The 18173-nt window shown below is 54.5% G+C and overlaps 2 protein-coding genes and 2 non-coding genes across 4 annotated transcripts in view; all 4 read left to right on the top strand.

The window, feature by feature from the left end:
- The first annotated feature begins 3291 nt into the window (after nucleotides 1-3291).
- Nucleotides 3292-9839, top strand: Arl5c (ADP ribosylation factor like GTPase 5C). The gene is made up of 6 exons (XM_055620184.1): nucleotides 3292-3572; nucleotides 4216-4276; nucleotides 5393-5540; nucleotides 6270-6353; nucleotides 7213-7364; nucleotides 9160-9839. The coding sequence occupies exons 1-6, from the start codon at nucleotides 3527-3529 to the stop codon at nucleotides 9206-9208; spliced, it is 540 nt and encodes a 179-aa protein (XP_055476159.1). The 5' UTR covers nucleotides 3292-3526; the 3' UTR covers nucleotides 9209-9839.
- A 579-nt stretch (nucleotides 9840-10418) lies between these two features.
- Nucleotides 10419-10490, top strand: Trnac-gca (transfer RNA cysteine (anticodon GCA)). Its single transcript has one exon. It is a non-coding gene; the product is annotated as a tRNA-Cys (tRNA).
- Nucleotides 10491-10943: 453 nt separating this feature from the next.
- Nucleotides 10944-11015, top strand: Trnac-gca (transfer RNA cysteine (anticodon GCA)). Its single transcript has one exon. It is a non-coding gene; the product is annotated as a tRNA-Cys (tRNA).
- A 1905-nt stretch (nucleotides 11016-12920) lies between these two features.
- Plxdc1 (plexin domain containing 1) overlaps nucleotides 12921-18173 on the top strand; it is a 52604-nt gene continuing 47351 nt past the window's right edge. The window contains exon 1 of the mRNA XM_055620061.1: nucleotides 12921-13000. Coding sequence (XP_055476036.1) covers nucleotides 12922-13000 — 79 coding nt within the window. The 5' untranslated portion in view covers nucleotide 12921. The remainder of the gene's footprint in view (nucleotides 13001-18173) is intronic.

Genomic DNA, 18173 nt, shown 5'->3' with positions numbered 1-18173 from the left:
TCCTCCTCCTCCTCCTCCTCCTCCTCCTCCTCCTCCTCCTCCTCCTCCTCCTCCCCTTCTTCGTTTTTTTTCAAGACAGGGTTTCTCTGTGTAACAGAGTCCTGGCTGTCCTGGACTCACTCTGTAGACCAGCCTGGCCTCAAATTCACAGAGATCCACCTGCCTCTGCTTCCCAAATGTTGGGATTAAAGGTGTTTGCCAAGCAAGCCACTCTTAGCTGAGCCATCTCTCCCCCCACCCCCAAGGCAGTTCTACCTATCTGTTTTCTGAGTGTGCTCCCAGCTTGCAGAGTGAGACTTTCGATTCTGCAACTGGGTGACAAAGCAGGATGCCTTTCTGCCCCTAGGAACCAGAGGGCAGCAATTCTTAAAACACTGGTGATTCCCCAAATACCCTCTGTGCCCTGTCACACCTCACAGCCCAAACCTCAGCTCCTAGGACTGAAATGGGCTCAGCCCAGATGGACTTTGCGAACTGTGGCCGTCAACTTTGTATTGTTCAAACTCTGCTTGTCAAGCAGCGTGGGATGAAGAAGGTCTGTGTTACATGGGCCTCGGTGAGGTCAGAGGTCAACTCCCAGGGGTTGGCTCTGTTTTTCTTTGCTCATCACAAACATCCCAGTTAAAAGTGTTTCCCTTTCAGGGTATTCAGGGTAGAGGAAACACAGAAGCTCAGGCACATTTGAGAAGATTTGGGAAAGGTCTGGGCCCGGTGTGAGGGCCAGCAGATGCTGCAGAGGCCGGGCAGGGGCTGTTTATGGAAGCCCTTGAATGCCACAGGAGGAGGCTGCTTTGAACTCTGGGCAACAGAGAGCCAGCTTATGGGGGGAGTCACTGACCCCGCACTGTCCTCAAGAAAGGTTGGTGGGGCATGTGGAGGTGGAGGAGGAGGAAGAGTCCCTGAGCACAGAGGTAGAGGCAGAAAGTCCAGCTAACGGTTGCTGCCTTAGTGAAGGGCAGCCAGCCATAAGGGGATGTAGGAGGACACTCTGGTGTGGGAATGTGACTAGAGCCTCTTGCTTGGAGTCTGCCTTGATTTACAGTGTGGGACAAGCATATTAAAGAGCTCCAGTTTTCTCAGAGCCAGAGAGGGAGAGGATGTGGAGTCTGGGACTCATAGTTTCTCAGGCTGAGGTCAGCTTGCCTTTTCTACTTCTCTTTTGCTTTTCCAGGATTTCCCCAGGTTGTGAAACTCACAAACAACACAATTCTTTTTTTTCTCCCTCATCCCACCGGATCTGCTGTTTTCCCCCGTGACCCACTTCACCCTGGGTTGGGTCTACCTGCTGCTGGAGCCTATGGGCCAGCCACTGAGAAGATTGAGGCAGGAGAATTGCTGGAGTCGGGGAGTTCAAAGCTAGCCAGGGTGACAGATCACATATCCAGATCCTCTCAAACAAACAAATAAGAAAGATCAACAAATAAAAAGACCGTTTCTCCACCACTGAGACAGATTGGCTGCCCTGGACTCGCTTTGTAAACCAGGCTAGACTTGAACTCACAGTGATCTGCCTGCCTCTGCCTCTCAAGCACTGGGATTAAAGGCATGCATCACCATTGCCTGGCTGACTTATGGTTTTGAGACAATCTCATTATGTAGCCCAGGCTCGTTGGTTTTGTTACTTGTTTTATTTTGGCACAGTGGGGCTGGGCTGGGGTGGGATTTCAAGTCAGGGTTTTTCTGTGTAGCCCTGGCTGGCCTGGAACTCACTTTGTAGATCATGCTGGCCTCCAAATCAGAGATCAACCTGCCCCAGTCTCCCAAATGCTGGGATCAAAGGTGTGTGCCACCAAGCCTAGCTTCCCAGGCTGGCTTTCAGCTGAGGACCTCCCCACCTCGGCCTCCCCAGTGCCGGAATCCCAGCTACGTGCCATGCCGTCTGTCTATGTGACTCCTCCATTTGGTCTTCATGCCTGGGTCCCCTCTGCAGGGTCACTGGCTGGAGGACCTTATCTTCAGACTTCCAGCATTGATCAACTGCCAGATTGTCAGTAGATTGCAGAAGCAACCTTAATTTTTCCAGAAACTGACTAGGGATACCCACAAAAGGATCAGAGACCCATGCTCTTTCCTAGGGAAGTTCACTTTGAGTTGGACCGAAAACCCCCTACTAACGAAACAGCCAGAGACCTGCTGCAAGCTGACATGGAATCTGTGAGCCTACCTGAGGTTATTGTGAATTTATTTATTTTAATTAATTAATTAATTAATTTTTGTTAGTCCTGGCTGCCGTGGAATTTGTTCTGTAGATCAGACTGGCCTTGAACTCAGAGATCCGCCTGCCTCTGCCTCCTGAATGCTGGGATGAGAGGCATTTACCACCATACCTGGTCATGGTGATTCTAAAAATATATTTTTATTATTTTAAATTATATACAGGTGTGTGTATCTGCATGTGGGTGTGCGCATGAGCGTGCAGGCGTCAGCAGAAGCCAGAAGCAAGAAACTCCCCAGACCTGGAGTTAACAAAGAGTTGCGATCTGTCTGATGTGGGTCCTGGGAACAGAAGTCGGGTCCTCTGGAAGAGGAGCAAGTGCTCTTAACCACTGAGCCACCTCTTCAGCCATTGTTGTGATATTAGGCATGTCCAAGCCTGCAGGCTGCATGCAGTTACATGTAGCCAAGGACAGCCATCAACGCCACCTAACAGAAACTGGGGAAAATTACAATACTATGTAATTAGGGGCCAGAGCAGTTAAAAGCCCTCGCTGCTCTTCCAGAGGACCTGCGCTGGCTTTCCAGTATCCGAGTTGGCATCTGAGGACCTCTTCTGGCTTCCAACGGTGCACATACACGCATGTATTCACACGTGTGGCACACACACACACACACACACACACAAATAGAAACAAATCTTAAGGAGCGGGGTTTAATGGAGTGCGCCTTTAATTCCAGCATTCGGGAGGCAGAGGGAAGCTGATCTCGGAGTTTGAGGCCAGCCTGGTTTACTGAGAGAGAGTTCCAGGACAGCCAGGGCTACACAGAGAAGCATCTCGAAAAACAAAAATAAAACGAAACAAAATATATATATTTTTAATTACGAGATTGGATGGGCAAAAAATTCTGAGGGTTTTTTTTTGTTTTGTTTTGTTTTTGTTGATCATTTTGTAACTCGGTCGCAGGGTTCTCGCTGTGAACTTTGTAGATGACAACGCTGTGTTGCAATGTCAGAAAGTCTGGCCGCCCCGGGAGGGTTTTGCCCCAGGGTGGCTGTTGGGGAGGAGGAGTGACTTTGCAGCTCTGGGACAGATAGTCCAAACTTCAGTTTTCTCGGGGTGAAGAGGATCTTGGGATTTTCTTTGCACTTTCAGGGCCCTGGTCAGGTGCCTGGTCTTTGGTGACGTCCGCTCAGTCCTGTAGCAAGGGCCAGGGAGGGATTCCCAGATCTTGAGGGTGACGCTTGGGGTTTCCCCGTCTGATAGGAGCAGAGGGCCTCGCCCTCCCCCAGGCGGGGCTTTGAACACTGGAGGCCGCGCTCTGGCCCCGAGGCTGCTGAGCTCCCCAGACACCCAGCTCCCGCAGTGCCATGGGTCAGCTGATAGCCAAACTGATGCGAATCTTTGGGAGCCAGGGTAAGGGGGCACCGGGCAGCCCAATGACCTCTTTGATTCCACTTTCTGAGACTCTTGGGATTTCGGGGTCGTCGGGAGGACCAGCTGGGAACCTTGGGCTGCTGGAGTTCGTTGTGTGCAGCGCCCCCTCTCTGCCCTCCTCCCTTGTCCCTGTGCTTCTGTGTGCTCAGTGCACCGTGGCGAGAGAGACTCCTTCGCCACCCCACCCCCGCCTCCCCTACCAGCTGGGCTGGGCGCGACCTGAGAGGGCCCCAAAGTCAGCTTCCTGCTTTGTGATTTAGAGCCCAGCTTACTTCTGACCCTTCAGTCAATCGCTTCCTAGAAATGTGGAGGGGGGGTGGGGTGAGATAGGGTTCAGCTCTCTCTTCTGCGTTCCTGGAGAGGTGAAGTGGTTCCCAGCAGAGCCCTCCCCCGACCCCCAGCCCCAGGAATGCGTTTTCCTGAGCATCCTAGGGATGAGGAAGGGGGACCCAGAAAGCTGAGAGTTCGGAGATTGCCAGGAGATGGGAGGGACCGGGAGAGGAGGCATCCAGGCAGGAGCTGAAGGTGAGGAAGAGGCCAGAACAAGAAGCCTCCTGGGGACACCCAAGCCGGTGGTCATCGGGATGGCCTCTGACCTTGCCCTTGCCCTGGATGATTCCAGAGCACAAAGTCATCATCGTGGGACTGGACAACGCAGGAAAGACCACCATTCTCTACCAGTTGTAAGTAACTCCTGGGTGGACATAGAGGGCTAGGCCTCACGCCAGACTGATAGCCATTTGGACCAGTCACCAGAGCCCTTCCCTGGGTTCGTGGGTAGCTGTAGAGAAGAAGGGTGATGGGCGGATGCTGCCGGGCCTGGAATTGGATCCTGCCAGCTACGGGCAACCTCCGGTCCCACCGCCTCCCGCGATCCACCCTGCTAAACGCATTTCAGTCCTGGCAGGTGTGGGATTCCCGGCAGTTTCTCGCCTCGCTCCTCTTGGCTCCCCCTGGCGGCGGGGCTCTTTCTCCTCACCCTTGCAACCTTACATTAAGTTGTTAACTTAAAAGTCTCCAACTTCAAAAGCCAGGGTGGACTGTGAGCTCCCAGAAGCTCTTCAGCTCCCGGGTCAACGCACAAGCTTCGCAAACAGCCACCCCCGCTCTCTCGGGCGTTCGCTCTGGATGGAGTCTCCTGATTGGGAGACCCTACTGAGGACATGTGCTATCCTGAGAAAGTAATACATGTAAAGTTAATCAAGTAAATTCCATCCGGAGAGAAAGGTCTGGAGGTGTAGAGTGCTCGCCGAGAATTCTTGAGACTCTGGATCTCTAGCATTTTTATCCTAGGGGGGAAAAAAATTCAAACAGCCCAAAGACCTTCACTCTCGATCTTCCTCCTTATAACTCCTTGGTAAGATTTCGGAAAACGTGTAAAGGAGAGCGGGGGTCCTGGTCCGGCATCACAGCACTCTGGAGGTTAAGGTCTCCTGTGTGAGACAGGCTCTAAAGACATCACAGCCTGCCTGAGTGCTGGGATCAAAGGCCTGCGCCACCCCCTCCCGGAAGCTGCATTTAGCCAAAACTCGCAGGTGTTTCTGTCAAGTCTGAGGAGGGGGTGGGGGGGTTGTTCTAAGGAGCCTCTCCTCCCTGGGGTCGCAGCCTGGGCCACACTGTGACTAACCCGCATCTTTCTTTTCCCACACCAACCGTAGGACGCGGGGCTCGCTGAGGGCTTGGTCACCCAGAGCTGAGCTGTTCCGGGTTGGGCTTGGCTGCTTTTGGAGTACAGGGATGATGGTCCGAGCTGGGAGTGAGCTGGGCCAAGACCTTAGACCCTTCTCTTGTCCCCCTAGCCTGACCAATGAAGTGGTCCACACGTGTTCCACCATTGGCAGCAATGTGGAAGAAATAGTTTTTCAGAAGACCCACTTCCTTATGTGGGACCTAGGGGGCCAGGAGGCGCTGCGCCCCACCTGGGACACATACTACTCCAATGCTGAGGTGAGGAGGGAACGGGTCTGTGCCTGAGCCCTTCAGTCACTTACCACACTTTTCTCTGAGCCTAGCGTCTGCCACTGGGGTGTGCTTGAATGATACCCCTCCCGCTGCGCCGACAGGGAAGTAACAACAAATACTGTGTCCAATATTTGACACTGTAGCCTCCGTGAAGGCTTTTGAATTCTCAAAACAAACAAACAAACAAACAAAACCACGAAAAATTAAAAAAAGTAAACATATAAATATAAAAAAAGAGAAAGAAGATTTTTCGGATCCTAGGATGAATGTGGTGTTTTATGCCCGTGGGGGACTGAGACAGGAGGATCATAAATCCCAGGCTAGCCTGGGTTACATACCGAGATTTTTGTCTCCAAGGAATTAAATATGAGGTGATTAAAAATGGGACCTAGTAAACTGGGCCTAGTAACGCCTGTGATCCCAGCACTCGGGGAGGCAGGCGGATCTCTGTGAGTTCAAAGCCAGCCTGGTCTAAAAAGTGAGTCCAGGACAACCAAGGTTTCACAGAGACACCCAGTCTCAAAAAGAACCAAAAAAAAAAATAAATAAAAAGAATAAAAATGGGCCAGCTGGTGAGGCTGGCAGGCTACACAGTTCCTTCCCTATGGGGCTGGCACTTGGGCAGGGCAGAGGCCAGTGGGCAGAACCATTGGTAGGAAGCATGTTCACCAAAGAGAAAGCTTGCGGCTCATATATCTCCATCCTGCTGGACAGTTTGTCATCCTTGTGATCGACAGTACAGACCGGAAGCGATTGCCAGCCACTCGGGAGGAACTGTATAAGATGCTGGCCCATGAGGTGAGTTTCCTGAACTCGGGAAAGCCATCGGGTGAGACCAGCCGTGCCCTCTCAGGCTGCTCACATGCCCTCTCTGATGTGCTAACTTGGGAGCCATATCCTTGTAGCATGGAGAGGGCTAGTTTATTACAGATAAAGGGTTTGGTCTGCACCCTCAGAACAACAAAGCATAGAAGCTAGCTACGGCTGCTGTTTCAAGGGCTGACTTCACCCCTTACCCAGCAAGTGAGACCCTGAGCAAGTTGCTTCATTTCTCCTACCTCACAATGGGAACGAACGGTGGCTCTTACAAGCAATCTGAGGCAGACTATCATGAGGTTGAGGCCAGCCTGGGCTCTATAGTGAGTTCCAGGCCAGCCTGGGCTACACAGTAAGATTCTGTTTTGGAAAAAAAACAAACAGACAACGACAATAACAAAATGATGTCTGAGGCAGGCTGTGGTGGCACACGCTTTTTAATCCCAGCACTCGGGAGACGGAGGCAGGCAGATCTCTGAGAGTTCAAGGACATCCTGGTCTGTAGATTGAGTTCCAGGATAGCCAGGTCTATACAGAGAAACCCTGTCTCAAGAAAGAGAAAAATGAAGAGGAAACACCCCCTCCCAAAAAAAGCAAAAAATCTCCAAACCAACAAAACAATGTTTGAGGATAGAGGAAACACCCTGTGAGCAGTTAGAAGGTGTCCCAGGGGCTGTGGCATTTGATGGGGTTGCTAATGTCTGAGTAGGCCTCTCCCACCTGCCCATGGGCCTTGCTTGAATAGTGAGGCGGGGATCCCAGAGAACTCTTGAGACCATGGGAGGGATGCTAGGCTGGCTGGTTGGCTGGCTGACCCCGGGCTGCCCTCTTCTGCCCGCAGGCACTTCAAGATGCTTCGGTACTGATCTTGGCCAACAAGCAGGATGTAAAGGGCTCCATGACCACAGCAGAGATCTCCCGATTCCTCAAACTCAGTGCCATCAAAGACCACCCGTGGCATATCCAGGGCTGCTGTGCTCTCACGGGAGAAGGGTCAGTCCTCCTCCTCCACTTCACCTGAGCCGGCCCACCCCAAGGGCTGAAGGTTACGGGAATCCCTCTCTTGGGTCTCTCCAGTCAGAATCTGGCTCACAGTTGGCTCCAGGCCCAGTAAGATGGACACAGGCCATCTTCCTGTGAGCTAGGATGCAGTGGGCCCGCAGAGCCCCTGTGCTCGCCAAGGGCTTGCTCTAATGGTGAGGGCTAACAATCCCCAGAAACAGCAGTGACTTTGGGGACCCAGAAACTCTTTGGAGGAAGTGACACAGATAAAGTGGCAGAGAGGTGAGAGTTGTCTCATGGTTTGGGGGAGCTAAAACCCAGTGAAGGGAAAGAGCCGTGGAAAGACCTTTGGAGGAAGGGGGTTAGGGCCTTCAAGGCGGAAATCGAGAACTCTTTGGCTTCCTCACTAGTAAAACGGTTATACTTCCCTCCTCCCTGTACTTCAGAGAGCGAATGGCACCTTGGATACCCACTTTGTGGCAGGTACTATTCTGGGCGATGGGAAAACGGCAGTGAGCAAAGCAGAGAAAAGTTCCTGCTGACAGGCTGGATATGGAGGCCTGACGTGGCCTGAAGCCCTGGACTGTTGCACACCTGCTATCCCAGCACTTTGGGAGGTAGAAGCAAGAGGGTTAGAAGTTCAGGGTCCTGTCCTCCACCACATCGTGCGGTCAAGGCTAGACGGGGCTGCGTATCCAGCCCCTGCTACAAAAACCAAAATGAAAACAAAGAAACAAACCCATAAACAGGAAGGTGGAGAAGGGAACAAAAGACTGGAAAGAGTAGGGGGAAGAGTCACAGCTTTGTGTGTGTGTGTGTGTGTGCTCTCGTGCACGCGACCTGCCCATGCTGAGGAGACAGGTCCTAGTGTTTGAATCAAATACATCAGGGTGTGAAGGACTGGGTTTCTTCAGAAGGGCCTTCTTTGCATGAGGCCCGAAAAAATTCCTTTCATCTCTGCTGTCTGGAAACTTTCTTTCTTTCCTTCCTTCTTTCTTTCTTTCTTTCTTTCTTTCTTTCTTTCTTTCTTTCTTTCTTTCTTTCTTTCTTCCTTCCTTCCTTCCTTCCTTCCTTCCTTCCTTCCTTCTTCCTTCCTTCCTTCTTTCTTTTCTTTCTTTCTTTTTTTATGAAAAGGAAACTTGAAATCAGTGAATCCTAGGGACCACAGATTTCCGGCACTATGCTTGTTGCCTCGCCTCAACCCATTAGGCACTCTCGTCTTCTCGTCGTCTTCTCCAGTCTACACTCTAGTTCACAGTACTCCCAGGGCCCCGTGTGCCATACCCTGGGCCAGGCAAGGCTAGGTGCTAACAGATATGGCCAAGTTTTCATCTTTTTTCTGGAGGTGTTTTTCACCCCCGGAGGAGCTTGCTTACAGAGCCTCTTTCCAAGCCTTGAGGTCACCCCTCCACTGCCCCTAGCGACAAAGCAAAATAACAGAAGACTTGCTTAGGGTCACTGCTGAGGGCCCAAGAAGGCAGGTCTCCAAGCTGCCTGTCAGAGGAGCCTCCATGGCTCCCCAAGGCCGCCGACTTCCTTCTTTGTTGGGTTCTTCATTGATTCTCCATCCCCTCTGCCGGGCTGTGCGCAGGCTGCTTCTCTCCAGCCTTCAGTACACTGGGTGCTGACGCATTTGAAATCAGCTCACTTCCCTTCTAACATTAAGTGATTGTATATAACCTTGGCTACCCTTTCAGTCTGTCCCTAGGCAGAGGCTTGGGGCTTTCCAGCCATCACCTTATGGGAAATGCTGATGGGCCTTTGTGCCCTTCCTCCCTCCCTGCAGGCTGCCAGCTGGGCTCCAGTGGATGCAATCCCAGGCCTCCACCAACTGATGCCCCAGCCTGAGGCCAAAAACCAGAGACCACATGGCTATCACCCGTGAGAAACGCCCGTCATTTGCCGGTGCAAACATGGTGGCTGTGGACAGAGTCGACCACTGTCCTGGCACTGAAAGCTGGTGCAGACAGGACCGCAGATGAAATGGTCCTCACTCCATCACTGTAAGGAGACACAGGGGAACCTGCCGGGTGTGTTGGGGGCTGGCTTCGCCCAGCCCTCACCTTCTGTCTGCCCGGAAGGCAAGAGATCTTTGACATTGTTCCGTATCCCCTGGACAGAGGAGACTCCGATAAAGGAGACCAACGGACCCTGCCAAAAGCTGGGGGCGGGGTGGAGAGCGGGAGGGTGGCTCGGCAGACAGAGGCACCCCTTGACCCTGCAGGAGGTCGAAGCCCTCTCGTCCTTAGATGCTGATTCTGAGCACAGCTTTTGGAGGGGTCCAAGTCACCACATGGAACCTTCTTCCCCTCAGCGTCCTCCCGAGGGGAGTCCTACTCCTCTCAAATCAAAGATTTCTACAGGACCTGCTCATTTTGTCTTTGTGTCTTGTCTTTTTTTTTTAAACATCACATTAAGATTTAAAAGGTTAAGGTACATAATAAAAGCTCACCTCTTGTTTCTGTCTGTTCCTCAAACTGGCTTTTGTTCTTTGCGGAAAATTTTGTGTTGGGGGGAGGAGGACTCCATCGGGTTGGGGGAGCAGGGACTGGCTCAACGCTTCGTTTGGCTAGAGAACTTGGCTAGGGTTGTTCGTTGGTATCCGCTAACCAGGACCGGGGCTCTTGGCTCTAGGCGTAGCGGGGGTAAGCGGGCTGATAATGATCCATTGAGCATGGGACCCCAGGGAGATGGAAGAGTCTCTGGGTCCTTTAGAGGTCGTGCGAAAGACGAATTGGAGGCCCACGCTGTTCCACGTTCAGGGGCCCAGGCAGTATAGCTTCTCCCCTTTCCAAGCAGGCAGCCTGGGCAGAGACCCAGAGGACCCAGATCTTTAATGCAGTAGTCTCCCTGAGATGTAGTTATAAAGGAAGAGCTTGTGAATTCTTGATATTTCGGTCATGCTTTGGTGTTTTCATGAGGTTATCCTTGACATAACGGAAAAATTAAAAAGCGCAGTGAATGGTATCACACAGTAGGACCATAGATGGGCCATAGAAATCGAATCCATAGAAATCCATCCTGAGGAAAACAGCTGAGCGTGCTGGGGGTATAGCTCAGTGGTAGAGCATTTGACTGCAGATCAAGAGGTCCCCGGTTCAAATCCGGGTGCCCCCTCACGGCTTCACAAGGGCCGTCTGCGTTTTGTCACCGGCGGCTTGGTCCAGCATTTTGTTGGCGTGTGCTGATCAACCGTAGGATACCCCTAGGCTAGGCTGGCGCGGTCGGGTGGGCTGTCTCCTTGGGAAAACTGAGTGTCTAGGGTTGGGGCCGGGTTTGGAGGCAGAGGGTCGGGGGAAGTAGCGGGCTGCAGAGTGGGATCCCTCCCAGAGGAGCACGCGAGCACCGAGGGGTCGCCGCTATCTTTCTGGTGACGTTTTCTTGTACCATCAGAAGGAATCTCGGAGCGTCAGGAAAACCCTATTGTTCTCCAGCGAGTATGGCGGCACCTCGGGTCCCTGTATTTCTTTGAAAGGTTCAAACCCAAGTCCAAGCTCATTTTTAGAGACACTTTATTGCGCCTGCGCCAGGATAGCAGTAAGTGGTTACTGGCGCGAAGCTGCCGGCAGAGGGGGTATAGCTCAGTGGTAGAGCATTTGACTGCAGATCAAGAGGTCCCCGGTTCAAATCCGGGTGCCCCCTGCCTTACTTTTACACAATTTTGTTTAAATGGCCTCCTTAAAGCTCCACTCGTTTCTGTAGTACGGTTTTCGTCGCCAACTCCCGTACACTCGGGAAGCGATCGCGGCGTTAGGGAACCAGGAATTCCTAAGCCAGTGCCTCTAAGAATGTGACCAGAATCAGCCCTTGGGTCCCTGCTAGACCTGAGGATTCCTGGCGTCGTCTCTGACCCGGTGACAGACCCTGGGGCGGGGCTAGCGAGGTGTGCTCGGAGCAGCGCGCCAGTGGCAAGCTGGAGCCCCGGAGGCTCGCGTTTGGAAACCTGCGCACGCCATCCGCTTCTGCCTGAAAGCCAAGCCCCACCAAAGCACCCTATAAGAGGCAGCGCGGGCACCAACGCTGGCCGTGCACGAAGTCAGCAGAATTGAAGCTGGCCGTCCGTCTTGGGACACTATGAAGGCCCTCCGCGGCGCCTGCGCGGACAGAGCAGCAAAACTCCAGCCCGGTGGCTCGTCCCGCGTCCACTGGGTGGCGCTAGGAGGCCACAGCTGAAAAAGACAGCTCCCCCCCCCCCTCCACTCCCACCCCGCAGGTTAGGCTTTTTAGACCTTTACTGGCCGGCTGGGTTTGGTGGGCTCAGGCCTGGAATCCCGTCAGGAGGCGGAAACAGTTAGAGTTGTCGTGAGTTCGAGGCTCAGCCTGGTCCACAGCGTGAGTCCCTGTCTGGAAACAACCACCACAACCCTTCAGTTCTGAGGCTTGCTTTGGCCCATAGTATTACATAAAGGGTTGAGGCCTGGGGGAGGCCATCAACCTCCTTCTAGGCTCTTGGACCCGGAGGAGAGCAGGACTGCGATTCTGCGAGGTGAGGATTTAGCTATGGGAAATTGGGATTCTGAGAGATGAGAATCCCTTTGAGCTCAGCGCCAGGCCACCCGTTGGCTGAAGCACACGCTGTACCGCTCCTGTCCCCACCAGCTCCCTCCTTCTCGGGATATGCCCCAGGAAGCGACCTATGTACCCTTTCCTGCTGTACTCACCAGGTCCCCAGCGCGGAGGAAGCCCCTCAGCCCTCTCCACTCTCTAGGCCCCAGTCCCCCTCCTTCCCACGAAATAGGTCACAGGCGCCTTGACCTGATTCCATGCCGTCTATCAAATCTCCTAAACTGCGGGTATTTTTATTCTATCCTGGAAGGAAAAGGAAAAAAATAAAAAATAAAATAAGTGTCTTATTCCCAGAGCCCGGTAGAGCGTGGTGGCAGTGGGCCTCACTTCTGGCTCTGGCTCTGATTGAGCCTGGCCTTTCTGGGGAGGGGGCGCCCGCGCTGTTTCAGAGTGGGGATGTGCCAGACTTCAGCACCTACGTGTTTGCTGTGCTGTGGGGGGTCGGAGGACAGCTGAAGACACTGAAGACGGTGAAGGGCTGTGAAGCAGGCGATGCGATTCGCGCCTGCTGCTGGGGCAGAAGCTGGGGGGTGGGGGTGGGGGGCTAGGTTGCGGGAGATTCGTGGTGCCTGTCTGTGTCTGGGCCGCAGAAGTCCAAGGACCAGCTCAGAAAGTCGCGCGCCCAGGAGATGGGTGGCAGGAGCCAAAGGCCCAAGTAAGGGGCGCTTCCTAGGGCCGTGCACCTCGGCCTTTTCTCTGGGCTTCTGGGGCAGCGGGGTTCTTTCGGTGACCAGAGATGCGCCGTCCTGGATCCCCCGGGGCGCAGCGCGGAGCTCCGGGAGGCGGGGACCCCGGCGCCGCGCCCCGCCCTCCGGGCCCTCCCGCCCGCGCTCCCTGAGGCCGCAGCGCCGCGCTCTGCTCGCCGTGCCCGCTCCGCTCCGGCTCCCAGTCCGTCCAGCCGAGGGGGCCGTTCCCTCTCCAGCCAGCCGCCGCCGCCGCCGCCGCCGCCGCCGGGCGGACCGGGAGCCCGTCCGCGCCCACCATGCGGGCTCAGCTCTGCCTGCTGCAGCTGCTGCTGCTCCGCGGGGCCGCGCGCGCGCTCGGTCCCGCAACGTCCGCAGGTAGGACCAGGGCAGGTGCAGCCCCTCCGGCGGGACCTCAGGAAAGCGGGGGACAAGGGGACGGGGGCTCTACTTTCCGGTGCGCACGGAGGGTGCGCACCCCCGGCTTCCGTCGTAAGGACGTGGAGGGACCCAGCTCGGGGTCCCCAGAATAGTCGTGGGGACCCCCGCGGTCGTTCCAGAGGGGCGTTTGCCCTTTCCTGCTTTTCCCCTGCCGCCTCCCTCCGCTGCAATAGGCTGGGTCCGAGTTGGTCTCGGACTGCGTGGGAGCCTCCGGAGAATGGGGACATCCTGGCACCAGCGTGGCCGTCTAACTTGCTTCCCCCACCTAGTTGCGTACTGGCGGAGAGGCAGGGATCCCAGGAAAAAGCTGCTCCCGGGTCTCCCAGGGTCAAGGGTTTTCTTCCCTCCTGTTTGGTTCCGTGTGGCTCTCAGTTGCTCCGGCTGCGCTTGAGGAGGAGGTGGGTGGGGTGGGGGAAGAGCTTCCATTCTGCACCCTCCTCTTTCCCCTCGACCAGCTTCTCGAGCCATCCCCTTCCACTCGGAGAGCCTGTCGGAGATGTGCCTTGAATCCCTCCTGTTGTCAAGAAAGGTCGTTTCTCAATATTTAACTTAGGCTCGGCAACCAGACTTCCTCTGGGGCTGGGAATAAAGGTGATTTTCGAGCTCCTTGAAAGAGAATTGGGAGCCCCTTGCTTGGGGTCAGGGAAGGGGTAGTTCTTGGCGCTGCTGGCGGAGGTTGTGTCAGCGTTGACCCTGACTGTGTTCTTGACTTGAATGGTCACTGTATGTAGTTGAGATGAACCCGGGTTGGGATGAGGTGGGTATGGATGGGGGCAGAGGGCAGGGAAGTCACTTGTCTAGAGACTGATGCGAAGGCATCAGTGTCCAGGGAGGCCCCCACAGAGGGTGGCTGGACACTTGGCTTCTAGTTTTGCTGTCTCACTTGCTGAGTGACCTTGGGCAAGTTACTTACCTTCTCTGGGCACATTTCTTGATTTAGAAAATGAGGTTATTGGCAAGATCTTCAGCTTTGGGGAGTAGGATTATGAAAGATCTTTTCAAACATGTACAGGCAACGGATAATTTGTTTTAAAATTGTAAATAGGAAGGAGCTGGGTGGGCTGATCTCTGAGTTCTTTTCGGCCTTAGCCCGGGTGTGTTCTCTGAACTGAGATTCAGCTGGGTCGATGAGGGATTTGGGCCATGGAGAAGGTTGAGGAAAGGAAGATGGCTGCACGGGGGCCCTGGGAGGTGTGGCATCTGTGTCAGGACAGACTGTTCTGCTTCCTCTGTTTTTGAGAGTCATCTGGATGATGAGGACCACCCGCAGTGAGTGAGGTTGAGATTAGACCCGAGGTTCTGCTGGGTTTGGTGGTGGTGGTGGTGGTGGTTCGGAGAGACCATCTGAGGATCTGTGCCAGTGGGGAAGGCTGGGAGAGGTCCCCTCATGGAGTCTGGCTGCCTGATCTTTGCGATAGAGCTGCCGTGGCCAGCAAGAGCAACATGGAGGGGACCAAGGAGGCCCAGCCCCAGCTGAGGTAGCCAGGTCCCTGTCAGGGCTGGCAGGTCTGGCAAGCAGCAAGGTCCCTCCATCTCTAGAGCCTTGTCCCCACATCCATCCTTAGAATGGGAACAGGAGTCATCAGTGACCTGAAGTAGGAGTCTAGCGACAAGGACACCAGAGGGAAACCAGAAGACGGGCAGACAGGAAAATGGCCTGGGGCACAGGGGGAGGACACTGAGGGTCTGGTTTCAGGGGAACCAGAGCCCCCCCCAGGACACACACAGAAGGGAGACTCTTGCAGGCAGCCATTTCCAAACTCACAAGGAGCCCGGACAGCTCCCTATTCTCCGGGCCAGGCTTGCCTGTCTCTAGAGGAGGGGGCTGAACAGATGTCTCATACACAACCTGTGCAGTTATGATCTGCTCCCAGCTTCCTCCCTGCCCACCAGCCCTCCTCCCCCACCCCCCAATAAACTAATACATTGCGACTAAATTTCAGCCTCCTCACAATGGCTGCTGGCATCACTACTGCCTCCCATCAGCTCTCGTGCCCCCTCTTCAGAGAGACCTACTTTGCTGGGAGGCACCGGCAGCAACCATACTCTGCCCTGATTCACTGGGCTGTGCCTTCGGGGAGAAGTCTAGCATGCTTAGGTTCAGGCTCACACCCCGCCTGCCACGGAGCAGTCCGCCACCCCTCACCACCCCTGCTTAACAAACAAATGCCCTCCAAGCTGGGCATGGCGGGACACGATGAGAGCAAGGCCACCTGGAGGAGGAAGGATTAGAAGTCCAACATCGTCCTTGGATACATAGTGAGCTCGAAGCTGGCCTGTTACCTGAGATCCACTTCAAAACAAAACAAAACAAAACAAAACCGCCGGGCTCGGTGGCCCACGTCTTTAATCCCATCACTAGGGAGGCAGAGTCAGGTGGATCTCTGTGAGTTCAAGGCCAGCCTGGTCTACAGAGTGAGTTCCAGGGGTCTCTGCAAGAGGGGCTTTATAAAAAGTAGGTGGGACTTGTTAAGCCGGGGGAGGACCTTGTGTGACCATGTGTGAAACAAAGAGTAGGACTTTGAAACCTGATGTCATATAGCCCAGGCTGGCTTTGAACTCACTTTGCAACTGAGGATGACCGTGAAGTTTTGATTTTCCAGCCTTCACCCCACAATACAGGGATTACAGGCATAACACCATCATGCCATGTTTATGTAGCACTGGAGTATTGAAGCCAGAGCACAGGCACCGAAGGGCAGGATGGTCCAGGAGGCCAGCTTGGGTAGCCCTGGCATCTGGGTGAGGGGGAGAGAGGCATCAGGGAGATTCCAGGAAGCAATGGTGTCTTGTCAGACTTGAAGGATGAGTAAGGGCTCATCCCAGGGAACGGCTGTTTAGGAGTAGGGTGGTCTTGGTGTATGAAACTTTGTGAATCTCTCTGGTGGCTGGATGGCAGGGCTGGGGCCTAAAGGGCCTGGAGGGATGCAAGAGAAAGCAGAAGTCTGGTCACAAGAGCTCTGGGACCAGCTGGAGGAGTGTGGGGAGAGGGATGCCTGAGAGATGGAGGAGGAATGCCTGAGAGATGGAATCAAGTGGAGCTTCAAGATGGCTTGCCCTACCCAGAGTGTGTGGGCAACTGGCCCTGGGGCACACAGAGTGGAACCTGAAATGCACATCCAGAGAGAACATCAGCAGCCTGCACAGTGGTGGCGGTATGGCTGGAAGGACTAGCTTGAGTGGCAGATGGGATTGAAGGTGGGTTGGGTCAGACCCTGGCTGGTGTAACCTGGCTCCTTCTCAGCCCTAGCACACTGCAGCAGGGCTGACTGTGCCAGGGGATGAGAGCATGACCTTTGCACTCCCCCATAGTATACAGTCCTGGCTGACCCAAAACTTGCTCTGTAGACCAGGCTGGCCTTGAACTCACAGAGATCTGCCTGCCTCTGCCTCCTGAGTACTGGGTTTAAGGGCATGAGCAACTATGCTTGGCTTTACTGCACTGTGCTCTATGGTTCTGACCAGACCAGGGCCAGCCTGCCTGAGTTCAAATCCTGCCCTGGACTGAGGGGGTGACCTGGGGGCAGATTATTTAGCATCTTTGTGCCTCATTTTCCCCCATTTATGAGATGGATTTAAAGCTAGTGCCTATCTCCTGGAGCTGACTGACATGGGGATGAAAGACGAGTGCCTGCTGAGAGTGGCTGGCAGTCTCTCAGCCATTGCCATCACACCATCCATTACATGATGTAGCACTTAGAGCCCCCAGTGACGGAGTTCAGCCCCTGTTCTGGAAGCAAACGTTGGAACGGGAACTGAGAGGCCGAATCTCAGCCAAAAGCATCCTGCGGTGTCCAGGCATGTCACCGAAGTGAACCTGTTAGGCTCTGGCTTCCATTAGGCTTCGAGGCTGTGTGCCCAGGCATCGGGTCCTGCACCTGTGTGACTAGCAGCTGCACTGGCTCCTGGCATGGACTAAGAGGTGGCATCTTGGCCCAGCCGACTGGGAGGGGCTAGAGGCACGGACATGCTGGAGCTGGAGAGACACTTTTGAGGACCGCCGGCCCCTCGTAGTCTCCTCTGCTCTTCCTCTATCATCCTGCGTGGAACCCATGGCCCTGCCCCTGGCTGCTTGGAACCTCATTTCTGTTTTTAACTCAATTCTCAGGGCAGCCTGCCATTGGTACGGTTGTCACACAGGCAAGCTGCAGCTTAAAGAGGAAAACTGCCAGGTCCCAGCTTGGGGGTGGTGGGCTGGAACGGAAAGCCCAGGTGTTTCCCCCTGCCATCCTATGGGCCTCCTACACCCCATCTGACATCCCTCTGCATAGTCAGTGCAGGCTTGGTACTTCCTGCCCGTCCACACATCAGGCCTTCCGCTTGGCCCGCATGTGTGCCTTTCCAGTCCTAGCTACTTTCAGGAGGACTTGGGGAGAAGGCCACCCAGCTCAGCACAAACAGCTGTGGCCTTGCTGATGGGGCCGGAGCTTGCGTGGGACCGAGGGGTCAGCAGCTGGGCCGCCCAGCGCTGGGCTTTCAGCCATTCAGTAGATATCTTGTGGAAGAGGTCAGAACTGCCCCTCTGCCCATATTCTCCAGCAGCATCTGGTTCTGATTAGGGGCAGAGAAGTGAGAGGGGCCCGGCAAGAGTCCAGTAGGTACCAGCAGCCAAGAATGACTTAATTGGATAAAATGTCTAGTGACAAATCAGAGCCCCACAGCAGCATCCTGGCCAGGCACCAGGCCTCGTCCAGCCAAGCCTTGTTTCAACCCCTGTCTTTGCTTCTACTGGAGAGCAACCCCTAGTGTAGCGTCTTCAATGATGTACTGATTGAGCACTTACTGTTTGCCAGGCACTCTAAGGAGAGTGGAGAGAGGCCTGGGGAGTTCAAGCCTCCCTGGGAGAGGATACTCAGCGACCTCGGGGAGGAGGTCTTGGGCAGTGAGAACCACTCAACCAGCTTTGGTGAGCAAGATGGATGGAGTCAGAGGTGGAGAGGAGCGTCTGACCTAGGACTGATGGAGGCCACGGGTGGGGTGGTCTGTGTCCTTCATAAATCCAGGTCAGGTGTGACAACGAGAATAACAACGTAGGGCACAGCTTTGGGGACCTAACGCTCTGGAATGGAGGAGGATGCTTTTCAGCATCATTTAGAGTCCGTTAACAGGC

This window comes from Psammomys obesus, unplaced genomic scaffold (assembly GCF_907164565.1).
Source record: "Psammomys obesus unplaced genomic scaffold, mPsaObe1.curated_primary_1811, whole genome shotgun sequence".
Taxonomy (NCBI): Eukaryota; Metazoa; Chordata; class Mammalia; order Rodentia; family Muridae; genus Psammomys; species Psammomys obesus.
Note: the sequence above shows the minus strand (reverse complement) of the source record. Positions and strands in the feature narration are given on the sequence as shown.

Excerpts from the sequence above, each read along its gene's own strand:
- Arl5c (XM_055620184.1), top strand. The coding sequence starts at position 3,527 with ATGGGTCAGCTGATAGCCAAACTGATGCGAATCTTTGGGAGCCAGG. Across the intron at positions 4,277-5,392 it reads ACCACCATTCTCTACCAGTT|CCTGACCAATGAAGTGGTCC; the intron begins GTAAGTAACTCC and ends TTGTCCCCCTAG. Across the intron at positions 5,541-6,269 it reads CATACTACTCCAATGCTGAG|TTTGTCATCCTTGTGATCGA; the intron begins GTGAGGAGGGAA and ends CCTGCTGGACAG.